General features: G+C 33.6%; 1 protein-coding gene across 1 annotated transcript; it reads left to right on the top strand.

Annotated features, from left to right (window-relative positions):
- Positions 1-2,232: 2,232 nt before the first annotated feature.
- LOC128225704 (uncharacterized) lies at positions 2,233-12,479 on the top strand. Its single transcript, XM_052935616.1, has 8 exons — positions 2,233-2,253; positions 4,751-4,881; positions 6,421-6,523; positions 8,032-8,124; positions 9,042-9,158; positions 9,379-9,491; positions 9,920-10,020; positions 10,236-12,479. Exons 1-8 carry the CDS (start codon positions 2,233-2,235, stop codon positions 10,427-10,429), a joined length of 873 nt encoding a protein of 290 aa, XP_052791576.1. The 3' UTR covers positions 10,430-12,479.
- The last annotated feature ends 4,150 nt before the right edge of the window (positions 12,480-16,629 follow it).

Below are 16,629 nucleotides of genomic sequence, written 5' to 3'. Positions count from 1 at the left end.
GGTTACTGTTCCTGATGGTCATAAAATCATCCAATCTAAATGCGCCGGTAACATAACAAGTGCTCGAAGCATTAAATTTGTATCTGACATTATTTATAAAAATTGAACCTTAGATATGATACATATCAAATTCAATGTTCAACCACTAATACTTAAAACTGTGCTTTTCGGAACTGATCATTGCCATCAGCTGCTGGCGATTTTAAAATCAACACGCATAAAAAAACTTATCTTTACTGCATAATGTTAATCTATGTCATTAACTTATGTGTGTCTATCATAAAAACAAAAGTATGCATTTTTTAATTAAATTTTATATCTATCTTGTGGTAATTAAATTATGTTCATATCTATTTCAAGGATTGCATATCTTCTGAAAAAATAGAGTGTCTTTAAATTTAACATGCCTTTTTTTAATTTTTACTCCTGAATTTGAACCATGCACATTTCAGTGAGTTAAAACAGAAGTGATCTTGTCATTTACTCGAAACAGGTGTCTTCTGTATTGCCATCAGTCAGTTGGTACGCAGCGAAAGTTTCTGTATCAGGCCTATCAATACATCATGGGTCAGTGCTATCAAAAAAGATCTGCTGAAGACCCCGTCACAGCCGGTCACCACGATACCGGTTGTACTAGACTCTGAGGTTTGTCATCTATTCAATGATCAAAACGATCAGCAGCTAATTGCATAAAACTGAATAAGTTATGCAATGTTATATTTTGTCTAGTTTGCTCATGAAAGCATTATTTTTTAATGGTACTCAATAATTTTTGGATAAATATTGACCAATCAAAAAATAATTTGGCTAACTTCAACCCTTATCAAAGCCACAACCAGTTCTATAAGGAGCAATTTCATAAGCATCTCGACTTAAATGACTCTAGCCATTCTGCTGGAATAATTAAAAATTCTCAGCGAGTAAAGTAAAAAAAAAACGTTTCTACAAAACATTTCCTTGCCTCAGTGCTTTATGACCTTTAACGGATGTAAACATCTGGTACAGTTTCGGGTAGTACTCATTACTGAAACAAAATGTTTGCCTACAAAGTATACAGCGGCCATTCTTATTAACGTGAAATTGATGTCAGTCTTTACGTTCTCGTTCTCATCGGGCAATTATGCAATAATCGTAATAATCTCACAGGTTGGGACGATAATCATTATTACGGGAACGAATTTCTATAGTGAAATGTTACTATTTATAGTAACATGTGTATTATCCCAAGATAAAGGGTAAGAATCATATCACATCATCAGCTTTCACTAAAGTTTGTGTCAATATTGCAATAATGCGCTTTATACAGAAGTGTTTTACTTTTCATATAAACAATTTCTTATTGTAATAATATCTTATGAAATTATAAATTAAATAACAAGAAAAATATTATTATGTTATGTTCATTACAAGGTAAAAATAAACTGATTTCTTTTATTTTTTAATGGTTGGCTTTACTGTATATGAAGATTAATATGTGTAACCATTCTAAACATTTTCTTTAAATATTTTTTTGTTATATTAATAGTTCAATTTTATTACAGATTTAACTTTAATTATGTGGCCCTGACACCATAGAACCATAATCTATTTAAGTGAATACCATGACATTTTGGTACATGTAGTTCAGGTGTTATATAACATCCCAATGCAATACAACGGAAATTTAAAAAAAAACACTCACTTTTTTAATACTATGGTCCAAATAATTTTATAATTGACCTAATTAGGAAAAATATCATTTAGTAGTGTCCTAAAATGTTAATACAAACAATGTCAACAAATCTGTTATAAGACCCTGATACAAGTCATTTAGTCCGGTCAATTTAATGTTTTTTCATAAAAGTTCTTAGAAATATGCCATATTTGCATTCCATCCGATTTGTTAAGGTTCTGTGGGATAATAGAAGTATTTGCTGAAAAAAATGCTACTTTTTCTGAAAAAAGGGTTTTATCCATAATAACAACATCCTATAAAATATTTAATCCATTTTTTTGTATCTAGGAAACAGATAATATGTTGCAAGATTCTAAACACCAGAGACATGCTTCCCATAAAGGATGTGACCGGCAGTGTGTTGCAAACTCAGTAGCTGCCATATGGCAAGGCTACCAGTAGCCTCCTGCAAAGGGGGAGCAGCAAACTATGGACAATCACACATAATTATTTGCAAAAAGGTTATACACAAAATGAAAGAGATTCAATACATGCTGAAGTTGAGAGAGCATCAAAACATGACGGTGTGTATACAAGTGGTTAGTGGGCAGCAATTGTCCGAACTGCATCACATGAAAGGCCATATTTTGTGAAAGAAATGAGTACGACTGACATTTTAGACAAGCAATGTGAAAAACTTTTCAATAAATGAAGATAATGAAAAGGTCAAATACAATGAAATAAGGACGGTATCATATACCTCAGAGAGGCCAAATAGCTTCTTTTATCAAATAAGCTATATCATGGTCCTCAGAAGGAAGTGAACTTGATTCACAGAGATTATAAGTATCTTCCATGGCTGAGAGTGTAAGACGAGGTTTACTGAGTTCCCGCAAAACACCCTGCGCGAGGGTCGGGATGAACCTATAATCTTACACGAGCGGCTATGGTAGATACTTATAATCTCTGTGAATCAAATAAACTATTAAACCAAAACAGTACTATGCCACTAGTACAGTGTTCTTTAAAAATTAGAACATATGAAAATTATGAGATCAATTATAGAAGTATAAATCTATAAATTAATTTATTTATATCTTATTATTCATCGTCAGATCAACATCGCTATGCTTCATTGTGTATGAAATTTAACAGAAAAAGTACTGTAGTTGCCAACGATGCTAATATTATGATGTATTAGTTTAACATCAGATTATTAATTTGAATGCCTAATTGTGATTTCAGTGTATTCCCCGTTTGCCAAACATAGAGGATAGCATGAGTGTTCGTTTAATAAGGAATTTATTTTTCATTTATTTATTAAAGTTTTCTAAAATTGATTGAAATACCGTAAGCTGTGAAAACTTTCTATCAATTTTTGACAATTCAGTAAACATAACTTAATAAATTTTGTTTAAATGACCACGAATGGGATATTCTATTTATATAATAAATTGCATTTCTATGATTTACAGGGCATTTTATGATGGCAACATCATGTTATAAAATATTTTTAAAAAGTCAGATTGTTAAAGCTGCACTCTCACAGATTAAACGTTTTGACAACTTTCATTGAATGCAAGTTATCTAACTTGATTAATTTAGGAGGATGGATGGTTGAGTACCAGTTGAATAATAAAGGGCAATTATTTGCATTAAATGCAAACTAGAGTTATCATACCTGGTTAATTAAGTAAGTTGGATGGTTGAGTACCATTGTATCGAGTCTCAATGCAATACCTCAAGTAGTTGCTGAGATTTTAACCAATGTGTGCTTGCACGCAAAACCTTAACCAGATTTTCTAAGTCCAATAATAAATTGCAAATATTTGCATTAAATGCAAACTAGAGGTATCTAACCTGGCCCCAATATCACGAAAATACTTAAGTCAAATCTCAAACTCAATCTCAACTCATTTAACCATATTATACAAAATTTATTGGAAACAAGAATATGTTTTCACATTTTTTTTAAAACGCATTCTTTCATTGAATATGTTGATCAAACCTTTGGTCTCGATTCCAATTGAAAACTTTTTTATTGCCAAAAAATGTACTTGAGTTCAATTCATTGCCTTTTATCAAATACTCAAGAGAAAATATGTTTACAAAAAGTATGAAAACATGCAAGATTTTGAATAATACGATGCTTCTATGTGGTAAAATGAGTTGAGATAGAGATTGAGATTTGACTTAAGTATTTGCGTGATATTGGGGCTGGGTTATTTAAGTACGTTGGATGGTTGAGTACCATTGTATAAAGTCTCAATGCAATATCTCAAGTAGTTGCTGAGATATTACCCTATGTGTGCTTGCACGCAAAACCTTAACCAAGGGGTGACGCTGACCCCGACGCTTTGGTGAGTAGTATAGCTCTCCTTATTCTTTGAATAGTCGAGCTAAAAACTACAAAGAACTATGAGGAATTAAATGTGTTTTCAGCTATGTTTTAAATTAATATGTAAGCACAACTTAAAAAAAAAAATATCATTGTGTTGCTCTGCAAATTGTAAATATAACTGGAAAACTGGTAAAAAAAGATAAATGCAACACTATTGCAACTTCAGTTACAATTGTGTTGCGTTGAAAAATTAAATGATATTTTCTCATTTTCAGAGGCAACACTATTGTAACTAATATTTATTCAAATATAATAAAAACACAACATTATACTTCAAATTTCTATTTGGATTATTAAATTGATTCTACTTTCAAAGACAAATATACTAAGAATCTTACAAAATATGTATAATACAAAAAATTGTGAAGTTTTTTCAACCTCCTGTAATATTTGAAAAAATGAGTTACAATAGTGTTGCGTTGAGCCCTCGATATGTACATGGTAGTTGAAATCCTTACGTTTACAAACACATAGTCATTTGTATAGATAATGCCCTACGTTCATATTTCATTACATACAATAAGTGTTGACGTAAATGTTTCGATGTTGCACTTCTTTAAGAACAATATTTGGGGAGGGGGGGGGGGCGTTCTTTGGTAAGGGGAAACAGCCTTCAGAAAGCAGTGAATTGCTCCAAAAAATAACTTACATACACATATTGATTTAGCATAATATCACACATTAAATTTATACAGTTGTGCCTGTCAATTGATGACTTCCAAGCTGATGACAACAACTCGTACATCATACTGGGTGGGAACCATTTAGTATCAGCTATGAAGCTTATCATGGCGGATCAGACCAGCAGTGATTATGAATGCCTAGGGTATGTACATTTGTGTTATGAGTACGGAAAATTGGACTGGAAACTATTTGTGATTATTAAAAATGCGTACAGTTTTATCTTGCTAAAGTTGCTGATTTTTTATAAGGCTGTAAATGGGGCGATACTATTTCCCGGTCTCTCCTCGTAAAATCTGGTCTCATCCGGCCTCTCAATTCCCGGTTTATAACTTATGGCATCAGGCAGCAGATTGTGTTTGCGAAGTATGTTAAACTAATATGACAATCTTATTTGCTTTTATATGTTACAAAATGGAATAAAATATATAAACATTATGTTTTAATTTATGCAATTTGTTACATGTGTTAACTATTGATGCGATATGTTATAGGTGTAAACTATTACGTCTGTATTTTTCGTCCTTCGGACTCCACACACTTTGACCAGCCCAATTGCGTTCATACCCCGATAATGACTTCAACCCCGCAATTCATTCCTTAAATAAATTTGAATACCTTTGTCATTATTACACAAATTTAGCAGAATATATTTTATTCGTCTACTGGAACTTTGCAATGAATCTCTAACCGTTTATGAAATATGATGCTGATTACAGTATTTATTTTAAAATTTGGTTAGATGTTAAAATCATTTTATTTTTAGCTCGTCTGTTTTTCGAAGAAAAAAAGTCGAGTTATTGTGATAGCCTTGGCGTCGTCGGCGTCGTCTGCGTCTGCGTCTGCGTCGTCGTCGTCGTCCAAAAACTTTAACCTTACCTCATAACTCAAAAACCGTTCAACATTTTCACATTAAACTTGCTACACGTGTTCCTATTAACACTATGCATGTTTATAGCAGGTCATATAATTTTGCCTTTAATTAATATTGAGTTATCCCCCCTTTTCGACTTGGAAAAAAAACAGACGAGCGTTGGCACCCACTCCGCGGTGCTCTTGTTAATCTTTATTAGAGCCTTTGCATAACAATCCTTTATTCTATATCATTGTCTTTATAATAAACAACAATATTTTAGAATTCCTGAATTACTGAATTAATTTGCAAAATTGATTTACAGGTATTCATGCATTGTTTCTATTTCTATTAATATTATCATTAATATATACATAACTAAATTTAATATTGAAAAATCAAACAAACAATGTGTTGACATTAATTTTAGTACATGTGTATATTATATGTGTTTTTTATCTTTGCTTTAATTTTTTACTTGTTTTATTGATAAAAGATAGGAAATAATTATCATCAAAATATTAATAAACTGTAATCTTTTGCAATCCTATTACCCCCCATGGTCCTTCACACCTTCACGATCACGCCCAATACCTACTATAACATTTTGAAAACAGAGACCGGATGAGACCGGGACCGTGAAATAGTATCGCCACCGTCAATGTTGTTTTATTTGTATAAAGTAACAGTTTGACATTAATTTCAAATAACATCGTAGAACTTTTACTAGTTATTATAATACACATTATATGATTAAGACAGCTACCACACTGGCAATCTGCCCATTGATGTATGACCTAAAAGTTGATTAATCATTAACATTTGTTTCAGCAAAGTCAATGCGCAGGTGTATGTGGGATTAAATGATGTGGAAGCGTTGTACTTGTCATCCCTCCACAATGCTAAGACAAAAACACTACAGCTGTCCTTCCAGGTATGATATGATAATGGGACTGCGCCGCTGTTATATTAGAAAATATTCAAAGAATCTAACAGTGGTCAAAATTAGCACAAGACCTCAAGCCCTGCACTGGCAAAATGTCATTCAGGTTTACTCTTATTCTTAATTTTATATAGCATGGCTTGTTCAAAAATTGCCAAGCAATTTTATATGAAATCAGACTTGTTCATCCGAAAGTCTTTTTTCGATGACTGATCTAAATACATATACAAAATAAAATTCATTTCTTATTGTGTGATTAAGTTTTGATATTACTGGGAGAAAACAATCTCTAAACAATTAAGATTTAGCTTATGGGGATAGGGTGTCCCTATTGATTATGTTTTATAATTAAATTGAGACAGATAGTTAGATATTGTGATCGGTTTTAGTCCATCAGTCCGTCCGTCAACAATTGCTGAAAATAATGGCCAACTTACTGTTTTGCTTTTAAAAAAATCTATGATACTACCCGGCCAAATTCATATGAAACTTCATAGGTGGCTTCAATAAATGACCCATTACAATTATAAACAAGGCATTGTCATCAGTAAATAAAAGTTTAAATTGCAACATTTTTATTAAAGCGTTTTCACAGAGTTGTGGCCATTTCCCTAGGTGAGCATTTTAGGGCCATCATGGCCACTTGTTTGTACGTTCCAAGTGTAAAGTTAATGATACACCGTGCAATCCGTTCTTTTGATAGTATTGTTATTCTAATTAACAACTTCAAATCTTTTAAGAAAATAACAAGTTCATTTGGCTCTTCAGTAATGAAAGGTTATCTTAGCCTATGTGTTTGAATGTTTCCAAATAAGATCATTATGTTTGGTGAACTAACATAACAACAATGAACATTTCACACATTAATGTAATACTTCAGTTTATCAACAACATATGGTGCACAATAGATAGCTGTTAAGACATTCTTTGACCATTGTAAAAGTTTGAATAGACATTGTTTTTGAAGAATTAGAACAGGAATAAAAAACTGGTTTCTCATTGTATGACATAGAAATGACAGTCTATGATAATAAAAACATGGAAATATTGACAGCTATCCTAGAACAACCTGTTTTGACCAACTTAGTATTACTTACATTTCAATCATAAAATTGATGATACTAGACAAAAGTTTGTGTACCATTTGAATAAATAATTCATCTTTAATTTGTTAAATGTTTCAATCATCTGTTGTTTACATATTGCATCCAAAATGGCAGCTGTCACATGTTGTATTGGACCTTTATACAATCTGTTTTTTGACCATATTTATACCAAAAGTGACGCAACATAGAAGTGTTTTACCTACTTTATGGGGGCGGTCGAAAATAAGCTGTGGTCAAAAAAGGTTGTGCCTGGAAATATAAAGTTGAAATTAACTAGTCCTCTTAATGCCAGCTGTTGTGCATGCTCATTTATTGCATGCTGTTCATGATTATCTTGTTAATAACATTTTGAAAGCATAAAGCATAAGTTGTACTATAACTTTCACAATGCAGGATAAAGTACGAGTTGCCCGACGGGCATATATGAAAAATGAGGACTCGTGGAAAGAAGAGGCTGTTGTATCTTTGGGATACATAGAGGGAAAGGTATGAGTACAGTATTAATCAAGCTCATGTTGAAGTCGTACATGTCTTTCATTTCTGTGTCAATATTCAATTAAGACAAAATTCCAGCCCTACATTTACTGAATGAGATAATTGTTAGCTCGACTATTCGACGAATAAGGAGACCTATCCTACTCACCCGAGCGTAACCACTTATGTTAAAGTTTGCGTACCACCTCAAATATCTTACTAGTCCTTTGACCTATGGCTTTAAAACTTTGCACACTTGTTCACCATCATGCCCCCACCCTATACTCATGAGGAGGAAACTCTATCAAGCATTTTGACAAAATAATACCCCTTTTCACCTTAAAATTTATGTTCAAGTTTGCGTACCACCTAAAATATTTTCAATGCCCATTGACATCTGGCATTGAAACTTCGCACGCTTGTTCACCATCATGCTTCCAACCTGTACACAGGAGGAGGTAACTTTATCAAGCATTTTGAAAAAATTATGCCCCTTTTTCTACTTAGAATTTACGTTTAAGTTTGCATACCACCTCAGTTATTTTCAATGTCCATTGACATCTGCCTTTGAAACGTTGAACACTTGTTCACCAACATGCCCTCATCATGTACACAAGAGGAGGTACCTCTATCAAGCATTTTGACAAAATTATGCCCCTTTTTATACTCAGAATGTACGTTAAAGTTTGCGAACCAATTCTAAAATTTTCCATTCAAATGTAAATATCTCAGCACATCATGTATTTTATTAAAATCTAATCTAACAATGATCCATGCATGTTTCGCCAAAACTTAACAATCCATACACCGAAAAGCGGCGGAATAGTCAAGCGCGCTGTCTCTGTGACATCTCTTGTTAAAAAATAGTCTTTGGTCAAAGTCAATGTAATGTATATACAGCAATTTTAATATAAGTTTATACTTTGCAGACGCATACGAAGGCCGGTTTGTCCACAATCTTATCAGTGGCATGTTATTCCACAAATAATTACCTGCTAGTTGAACAAGTGTTCAACCACTTCAGTGATGGATCGTTCCCCCAAATGGTAAATATATGAAAGAACATATACAAAGTCAGTTCCATCCCAGTATCATATCATTACGTTAGAGTATTTAATTTCATATGTTAAGAACAAATTTTTCGTTCATTAATCCATTATTGGCTGTTAAAGCAAATATACAAATGTATGCCCTTTTATACATTGTATAAAAAAAGCCTGTGAATTAAACACATATTTAACTTTTATAGAAAATCTTCACTTACAGCTGTTCCGAAACTTACAGTCAGTCGCAGATGATAAGAGGACCCCCTACCTGTCCAAAGCTGTTGGGACGAACGGAGTAAAAGTGTCCCGAATCATTGTGGCAGACAAACGGAGGTGACATCATTACGCATTGACCAATCATCGTCATTTAAATAGGGCAACTTATGCTTACCATCCATATCTGATGGAAGAATATTACGTAATAAAACACTGTTGAATGTAACGTTAAGAAATTCATTTCAATCAATCAGTGGGAATTAATTACCATAGGATGACATTAAGTCATCATTTCATTACAATTATATAAATATATATGCCATTTAAGGTGATAGCATATGATATTAACACCTGATGAAAATGTTTTATGTCAGTGTAACAGTACGGAATATATAATGTCATGTACGTGAGATTACAACATGGACAATTCGCGTGAGATAAATATTCATATCATTAACAACAAAATAACTCCATGTTAACACTGGACTTATGGTTTTGATTCATCCACATGCATATTTTGACCTTTAACCCCGTTCAATTTACAGGGAAAACTTAAAGATCCTTGCATGTCAGTCGCTAAACCAGCAAACATGGGAAGATGTTGAAGAACATTTCTTCAAATCTGAAGAAATGCTCCGTTACACGGGTATGAAAATGAAATTCTAAAACATTTATGAATTATTTGGCAGTCTGTTCAGACAGTTTCAATGATTTATTTCACTAAATTGTCATACCAAAAGGCGAGTCATACAGCATTTTTTAATTTTTATATTATTATGCCATAAATGCCATATGTTGTAAACTGAAATAAGCATACATGCTTTTTCTACTGCTTACAATGAACTATCTTCTACATTACAGGAGAAATTTCTTCACCTGAAGGAAGGGGGAGATATGTCACTTTTGTGAACAAACTTTCATTGAACAGTGACAATTGTGTAATAATTTCCATAATTGTTAATGGAATTGAGAGGACATTCGACAATGAGATACTCGGGAAGAAAATCAAAGAAATCAAGACATTGGTCGAAAAAGAAATAATGAATGAGGAATAATGCAATTTTATTATAGTAATGCACTTCGTCCGTCTGTCAGTTCATCCGTCCGTCCGTCCATCTGTCCGTCTGTATCATTTATTGTCCAGCCTATAACTTATTTATGCATTGATTGATAACCATATTACTTGGTACAAATGTTGTCCTCATTGATGATGTGCAGTGACCTTGACTCGGATCAATACATCAAAGGTCAAGGTCACACGAGACATTAAAAGGTCAGAGTACACATGCTAGTGTCCGTGCTAAAACTTACTCATGCATTGATTGATTACCAAATTACTAGGTAAAAATGTTGTCCTCATTGACACGATGTGCAGTGACCTTGAAGAGGGTCAATACCTCAAAGGTCTAGGTTTCATGATACTTCTTTAGGTCTGAGTACACCCGCTCGTTTCCGTACTTATGCATTTCAGGATTACCAAAAAAACTATAACTTGGTACAAATGTTGTCCTTATTGTGCAAGGATCTGGACCTGAGTCCAGTATCTTATGGTCGAGGTCACATATGCCATTTGAAGGTCATAGTACACATGCTTGTGTCCAGGCTTTTTACATTTAGCAGTGAAGGCATGTCAATTATTATTATATTCATTGACCTTATAGATTTCATGTACTTTTAGCAACAATAACTGAATTGATCCAAGAACACGTACCAATTGCAATTCGTGCTAGTAATCCATCATTACGTTTTGGGTCCATATTATGACAATGCTAAATAGAGGATAAGATATTAATGCTATTTGAAAGTGTTTCAACAAGTTGCACAGATTGATATTTGGCGCATTATATCAAGCAATATCATTAGGTGAAACAAGCTTAATATATAAAAATACAATGGACTCAAATGCGATTATATATTTACAACATGTGTTTTCTCTTCAAAAGCATTAAAACTATGTTATGACGTCACCACAACACATATGTATCACTTGATCATATATATTTAAGGCTTGCTATTTCATCAATGTTATACATCAAGGACTAATTCTCCTTCTTATTTTTAGTCAAAATAATCTTTAAGAATCTTTAAATGATATTGAAGGTTACCGATCAAACTAATTGTATTACCTACATTTCCACTCTTGACCAGTTGTGTACAATTTTGGTCAGATTAAACGTATCAGTCATGTTGCGAGATAAACAAAATATACTAAAAAACAACGGTAGGGGACTGCCTTGTTCCAATTAATAACTATAATATAGTGCTCTGGCCAAGACCTGAAAAGGGATGATTTATTTAATCACTTGCAAAGGACAATGATCACTACCTATTGTGTATGAGCTGCAAATACTTTTACTAGGTTTGCCATGAATACTTTAGCTGTTATATATACTTCAATGTCAACAGAACGGATGTTATTTTAGGAATGAATTGTGGGGTTGATGTCATTTCGGTTATCAATGCAAATGGGCTGGTCAAAGTGTGTGGAGTCCAAAAGACTTGATGCATACTTTGACCAGCCAAAATGCGTTCATATCTCCGAAAATGACATCGGTCCTGCAATTTATAACTTATATTAAAACCAATAGTTCATTACTTTGAAATAACACTTAGTATTTAGATAGATGGCTTGATAGAAGATGCATTGGGCTGGTACCATAATCCTTTAATGCATAGTTATAAAATCCACCCCAACAGCCATTCTTCACAATTGGTGCTTGTCCAGGCAATAACTGCAAAAACTACTGATGGGACTGATATGATACTTTGTATTTACACAAATTGCAATGAGAGTGAGTGTACTGCACATTCATCATAAGCCTATCATTCATATTAAGGTAGCACATTCCTTATGAGAACCGCCACTTGAAACTTGTTAAGCTCAATGCTTTTCACCCCTTGCTGTATACAAACATGACTACCAAACTTTTGGGGGTTTCAAGGTAGCGCTACGGTTCAAATACATCAATAACCATCATAAATGTTTTTCATTTTCATACATTTCTTGGCAGGAGTTCATCTGCTCCATACCTTCAATATTGATGGATTTCAATTGCTGCTTTTGTGCTTCATTCATTGTAAATTAGCTTTAAATTTATTATTCAAACCTGCCCACATCTCCATATTATGAATCTTTCCAACTGTGTATAATAATGCTACAACAATTTAGTTTTTACTAGCAATTGTATTACAAGTTCTGCTTTTTCATAGCAAACGGGCGTTTAGAATCATGCATCGCTTTCAGCGATATTGTATATCCATATTATCATTGTTTGAGCTATTCCTCATGTAAAGGGTATTACAAATTTGTAAATTGTTATGTAACGAATATAATACTTGTTCTTCATTTACCTTCTGAATGTAACATAAGATTGACTGAGAATGACTGCCTTCTGGATTTATCATCAAAGATCTAAATAGATCATTTGTCACATTCAATTACAACAGTCACTGACACAAGTCATAATAAATGATGACTACTAAAACGATAACCTTCATGCATTGGTACTCTTTCATTGTAAGAAAGCTTCTCATGTAATAGTTATGACTTTAAATAAAGAAATTGGGTATAACCACTGGTCATAATTTGAAGAAGTCAATCTGATATTCATGATGAAGGTAGATATAAATTGTGCTGATGTGTATTACATGTTAGGAGTCGATGAAAGTTATTTTCAAACACAATTGTGCGCAATATTGTTATAATTGAAACTAAATGTAATTTTTCTTACCCTTCAAACATAATAAGAAAAGGATGGTGTTTGTTTCATTTGTAGTAGTGTGTTTATGCTGTACAAAATGACAACTATAAATTGTTAATTTTTCTATTCACAACCAGCAAACAGTATTACATTTTCAATAATAATATAGTAAAATTAACTGAGATTGACAATTACATATTTTTGTTAATCATTTCCAAATAATTTTATATTAGGTTATAAAGTATAAGTTATTTCTTCCATTTAAAAATCAATAAACAAATTTGTTGCAAAAATTGTCTAAAACATACGCTATTTTACTGAGAACTGGATAAACATTTTTTACCAAAAACTCCTTAGTACATCAAAACTATGAATTTTGAATGCATCCCCTTTAAGTGTTAATTCTATATTGTTTAGCCATGTTTTCATTGTTTTAGCTACTACTCATGTACAGGGAACCAATTTTGCAAGCATTTTGAGTTTGAAAATATAATTCAGATTTGCAAGTATGTCAATTCATTACAGTTGTCCAATTGACTGGTTGTCATGAAGAATATGGATGTTTCACCTTAATAAGCATGTATATTTGGGAAAAGTCATACTTAATAACAAAACATAAAGTCATTTCTAGCCCCAAAATAAATGCAAACCATCCCTAATACAGTCTTGAGTCTTTCATGAACCACTTACCTGACTTATACAAGGATTACATGTTAAAAAGTAATATGGCGAACACCTATGGTGAGCCCCAAGGTCCCTGCACACTGGGGTTGCCTTGTTAACCAACCATCACCCACTGCAAACTACTAGGAGTTAGTATGAATTGAAGTAATGAGAAGAATGGATGAATGGTTGGAATGAATTTTCAGTGCCTATCACTTCCAAAGTTAGAGGCCATGTCACATTAACAAGCTCTAGATTAAGACAATAAAAATTTGAAAAGGGCTCTGAAAATTCATTAATCCAGAACGGTTATGTGTGACAGGGATATGCAATGCAGGATACACAAGAAACATGCGTGCACACAAGCATATATACGGTACAGCCATCATGCATATCAACAATTTTACCGCCTACCATATCACTATGTTATAAACACCATAGCATGTGAATAGGTAGTTAGTGGACTATGGGCATCTAGTGTTACCATGTTTCAATAAAACAAGACAAAAACACATACATAATGAATTTGTGAAGTATTCAATTGCTGAAAAAAGCAAAGAAAAGCATAAAAGTGGCCAGATTCACATTGTGTGGCAGTGAACATTAAGTTCAACCACTCTAAAATAACACATAAGCTAAGTAGCAGGGTCCAATATGGTAGCTTTGTTGAAATGCAATTGTTGGTTATAAGTGAAAAGTTGACTTGCTGAAATGTTCATTTTGCTTAACAGTGAAATGCGTCTTTGTTGAAGTGTTCTACTTCCTTGAAGAACAAAGCTGCATTGTTGATGCATGCACCAACAATGAAGCTTTGTTGAAGTGTTCTACTTCCTTGAAGTACAAAGCTGCATTGTTGATGCATGCACCAACAATGCCGCTTTGTTGATGTGTTCTAGTTCCTTGAAGTACAAAGTACCATTGTTGATGCATGCACCAACAATGCCGCTTTGTTGATGTGTTCTAGTTCCTTGAAGTACAAAGCTGCATTGTTGATGCATGCACCAACAATGCCGCTTTGTTGATGTGTTCTAGTTCCTTGAAGTACAAAGTACCATTGTTGATGCACACACCAACAATGAAACTTTGTTGAATTGTTCCAGTTTCTTGAAGTACAAAGCTGCATTGTTGATGCATGCACCAACAATGCAGCTTTGTTGAAGTGTTCTAGTTCCTTGAAGTACAAAGCTGCATTGTTGATGCACGCACCAACAATGCAGCTCTGTTGAAGTGTTCTAGTGCCTTGAAGTACAAAGCTGCATTGTTGATGCACGCACCAACAATGCCGCTTTGTTGATGTGTTGTAGTTCCTTGAAGTACAAAGTACCATTGTTGATGCACGCACCAACAATGCAGCTTTGTTGATGTGTTGTAGTTCCTTGAAGTACAAAGTACCATTGTTGATGCACGCACCAACAATGCCGCTTTGTTGATGTGTTGTAGTTCCTTGAAGTACAAAGTACCATTGTTGATGCACGCACCAACAATGCCGCTTTGTTGATGTGTTCTAGTTCCTTGAAGTACAAAGCTGCATTGTTGATGCATGCACCAACAATGCAGCTCTGTTGAAGTGTTCTAGTGCCTTGAAGTACAAAGCTGCATTGTTGATGCACGCACCAACAATGCCGCTTTGTTGATGTGTTCTAGTTCCTTGAAGTACAAAGCTGCATTGTTGATGCATGCACCAACAATGCAGCTTTGTTGATGTGTTGTAGTGCCTTGAAGTACAAAGTACCATTGTTGATGCACGCACCAACAATGCAGCTTTGTGTAATTATTCCAGTTCTTTGAAGTACAAAGTGCAGTCGTTATTGCCCATTTTGGCTATGTTATCCTCAACTTTGTTAAACAATGTTTTGTGGAAGGGAACATGGCTTTTCTAGATTTAATGTGGTTTTCTAACTTCACATAATACAGTGTTTAGTGCTGTTATGATTACTTCGCACTCTTTGGATGTTTTACAGGTTTAATCCGAACTACTTTGCTTGACCAAAAGTATGCATAACTCGAGCACTGTCGTATCAGGGCATGTGTTCTTATATAAATTGAACGCCTAATGTCTAAAACTATATATATATATATATATATATATATATATATATATATATATATATATATATATGTGCCAAGAATACACCGGAACGAAGCTTTAATCCATAAAAAGAACATCTTATTAGAAAAGTATACGCCTAAAAGTCATAGTATGAATAGTATTTTGTTATTGTATAGCAGGCAGATCATATAGTATTTGAAGCACTAGCAACGCGAAACCTTAGATGCAACTATTTTGACATTCAGACAATCATTTTTGTTTCTTATCCCATTAAAGTAATATCAAAAACACATCATTAAAAATAATTAAGCGTGTTTCAGGGTCACGACCTACATGATAACAAACCCTGCAGGCGATGGGACACTTGTGGTCGGTAATAATTTCTGGAACATCTTTCTAAATTCAGAGTGAATATCATAATGTTACCTTCCTACCAAAGCCTCCATTTTTTTTACCCACATCAATCTTATACGTATAGCGATCTAAAAATAGTTGTTTTCTGCTATAAATAAAACGTCGGGATACAGAAACGCAGCGCGGAAATAGCCGAGCAAACAAGAACTCATACTCGGACGGCAATACAACTAATCTATTTTTATGGTGTCGACGTCATTCTGCTAAACATAGAGCGCATTGAGACAAAAAAATGGGTTAAAACAACATGAAAAGAAGTAGTTCTTCGGATTTTGCGGTCTTAAGACTACCTGCGCGCATGCGCAGATAGTGTAAAAAGGCTTATGCAAGGTTCAATTTCAGTAAATATCAATATCGGAAGGAAGGTTACCTCACATAACACACCAAGAAACTCTTTGTCATGTCCTTATTTCAATATCATTTTGAT

This window comes from Mya arenaria, chromosome 1, assembly GCF_026914265.1.
Source record: "Mya arenaria isolate MELC-2E11 chromosome 1, ASM2691426v1".
Classification (NCBI taxonomy): Eukaryota; Metazoa; Mollusca; class Bivalvia; order Myida; family Myidae; genus Mya; species Mya arenaria.
This window is presented reverse-complemented; position numbering and strand designations above follow the sequence as displayed.

Bases quoted from the DNA above. Each gene is read 5' to 3' on its own strand.
- LOC128225704 (XM_052935616.1), top strand. From the start codon at position 2,233: ATGACGGTGTGTATACAAGTG. The intron at 2,254-4,750 runs GTTAGTGGGCAG...AAATTTATACAG, and splicing joins TGACGGTGTGTATACAAGTG to TTGTGCCTGTCAATTGATGA. The intron at 9,159-9,378 runs GTAAATATATGA...CTTCACTTACAG, and splicing joins ATGGATCGTTCCCCCAAATG to CTGTTCCGAAACTTACAGTC.